Source organism: Frankliniella occidentalis, unplaced genomic scaffold (assembly GCF_000697945.3).
Source record: "Frankliniella occidentalis isolate FOCC.00 unplaced genomic scaffold, Focc_3.1 Scaffold1389, whole genome shotgun sequence".
Lineage (NCBI taxonomy): Eukaryota > Metazoa > Arthropoda > Insecta > Thysanoptera > Thripidae > Frankliniella > Frankliniella occidentalis.
Window position 1 is genome coordinate 17,250 of NW_026268491.1, and position 1,412 is coordinate 18,661.

Below are 1,412 nucleotides of genomic sequence, written 5' to 3' on the forward strand. Positions count from 1 at the left end.
CCCGTCCGGCCCAGCCGGCCTCCGACTCGGCTCCCTCCCCTCCTCCCCCTCTCCAGCCAGTCAGGCTTGGACCGCGGACCCAACAGGTTGTGTTCAGGTGAGCGTCGACGGTGTCGACGCTACGCGCGAGAGCTGCATCGGGTGCCTCGCCCTGTCCCTCCGCCTCCGCGCCGCCCCCAACGAGTGCGAGTGTCGCGAGTGATATGTGAACCCCCGGCGAGTGAAGTGGAGTGTGTGCAGAGCGAAGTGATGCCGTGGAAGCAGCGTGTGTGCCAATAATTGCCATGGATGGCTTATAGTGATAGAAATAAGAAGTGTGAAGTGGTTCAGGAGCAGTGAACGCGAGCATGGGCACCCTGGGCCTCTCGAAGGTCTTCATTCTGGACAAGTACTTCACCGAGCTGCAGAAGTTCTGGGAGACAGAGAAAAAGCTCCAAGGTACGTCACGCAAGACAATGTACTTGCGTGAATTTATTTCTGTGTGTGTGTGTGTGCATGTGTGTGAGAGAAAGAGAGGGGGGGGGGCTGCATTCTCCCGGAACTAACGTCCATCGTAGGGCCCGCAGCCCGCGCCCTGTCCCTGCGATATCTAGCCTAGATCTCTCCCCGTCGCCGTCCTGGGCCTGGAGCCCCTCCGCCCCCTCCCTCCCCTCCCCTGCAGCTGGACCGCGCGGCCGGCCCTACACCTCGCGCCTGCTGCGCCTGCATGCGGCGTACAGTGTACATACTGTGCTCGACCCGGCCGAGCTGCTGGGCCGCTGTTGCTGGAGAGAACTCTTGCAGGGGAGCGCCTCCTGGAGAAGCTTTGTCCAGGCGCCGTTCGTTCCCTTCTTTGGTCCAGCCGCCAATAAGTAGCCCCGGCTCCCCCCGGCGGGGCGAGGCCACAGTGCAAGTCACGGTCGCTAAATTGACCGGGCGATCACTATCGGCGTTTTCATTAAATGCCGGCGACGACGAGTCCTTTCTACCAGCATCAAATTAGGATGCGGCTTCGGGGCAGCGGTCGATCCCGCCCCTCCAGATTGTTCAGGAGAAAAATGGAAGTAAAGGCGCTACTCGAGCCGGTCAGAGGTGGACTGTAGAAGGGTCGCCGCCTGACAGGCGAGGGGTTGATCCAGACCCAGAATAAACACACTGCTGGAGGCGAGGGTCCCTGCGGCTGGGCCCCTTGTCAACACAGCAACGCTCTTCTCCCTCCACGGCCCACGGCGTGAGCGAGCCAAAAGATTCTGCCCCAAGTTTGTGACAGCGTACAGGTGAACCTGGTGGCGGCGGACGGCGGCAGCACAAGCGCAGCACGATGAGGCGGCTGAATTGGCAAAGACAAGCGGAGCTGTGGAGCGTCGAAGCAGGTTGATGGGCTCACACAATATACTGGCGGGGCGGGGCGGGGCGGGCTGCCCCGGACTGGA

General features: G+C 61.9%; 1 protein-coding gene across 1 annotated transcript in view; it reads left to right on the forward strand.

Annotated features, from left to right (window-relative positions):
• Nucleotides 1-64: 64 nt before the first annotated feature.
• LOC127751851 (unconventional myosin-IXb-like) overlaps nucleotides 65-1,412 on the forward strand; it is a gene marked incomplete at its 3' end in the record, with an annotated part of 9,080 nt that continues 7,732 nt past the window's right edge. The window contains exon 1 of the mRNA XM_052276013.1: nucleotides 65-438. Coding sequence (XP_052131973.1) covers nucleotides 348-438 — 91 coding nt within the window. The remainder of the gene's footprint in view (nucleotides 439-1,412) is intronic.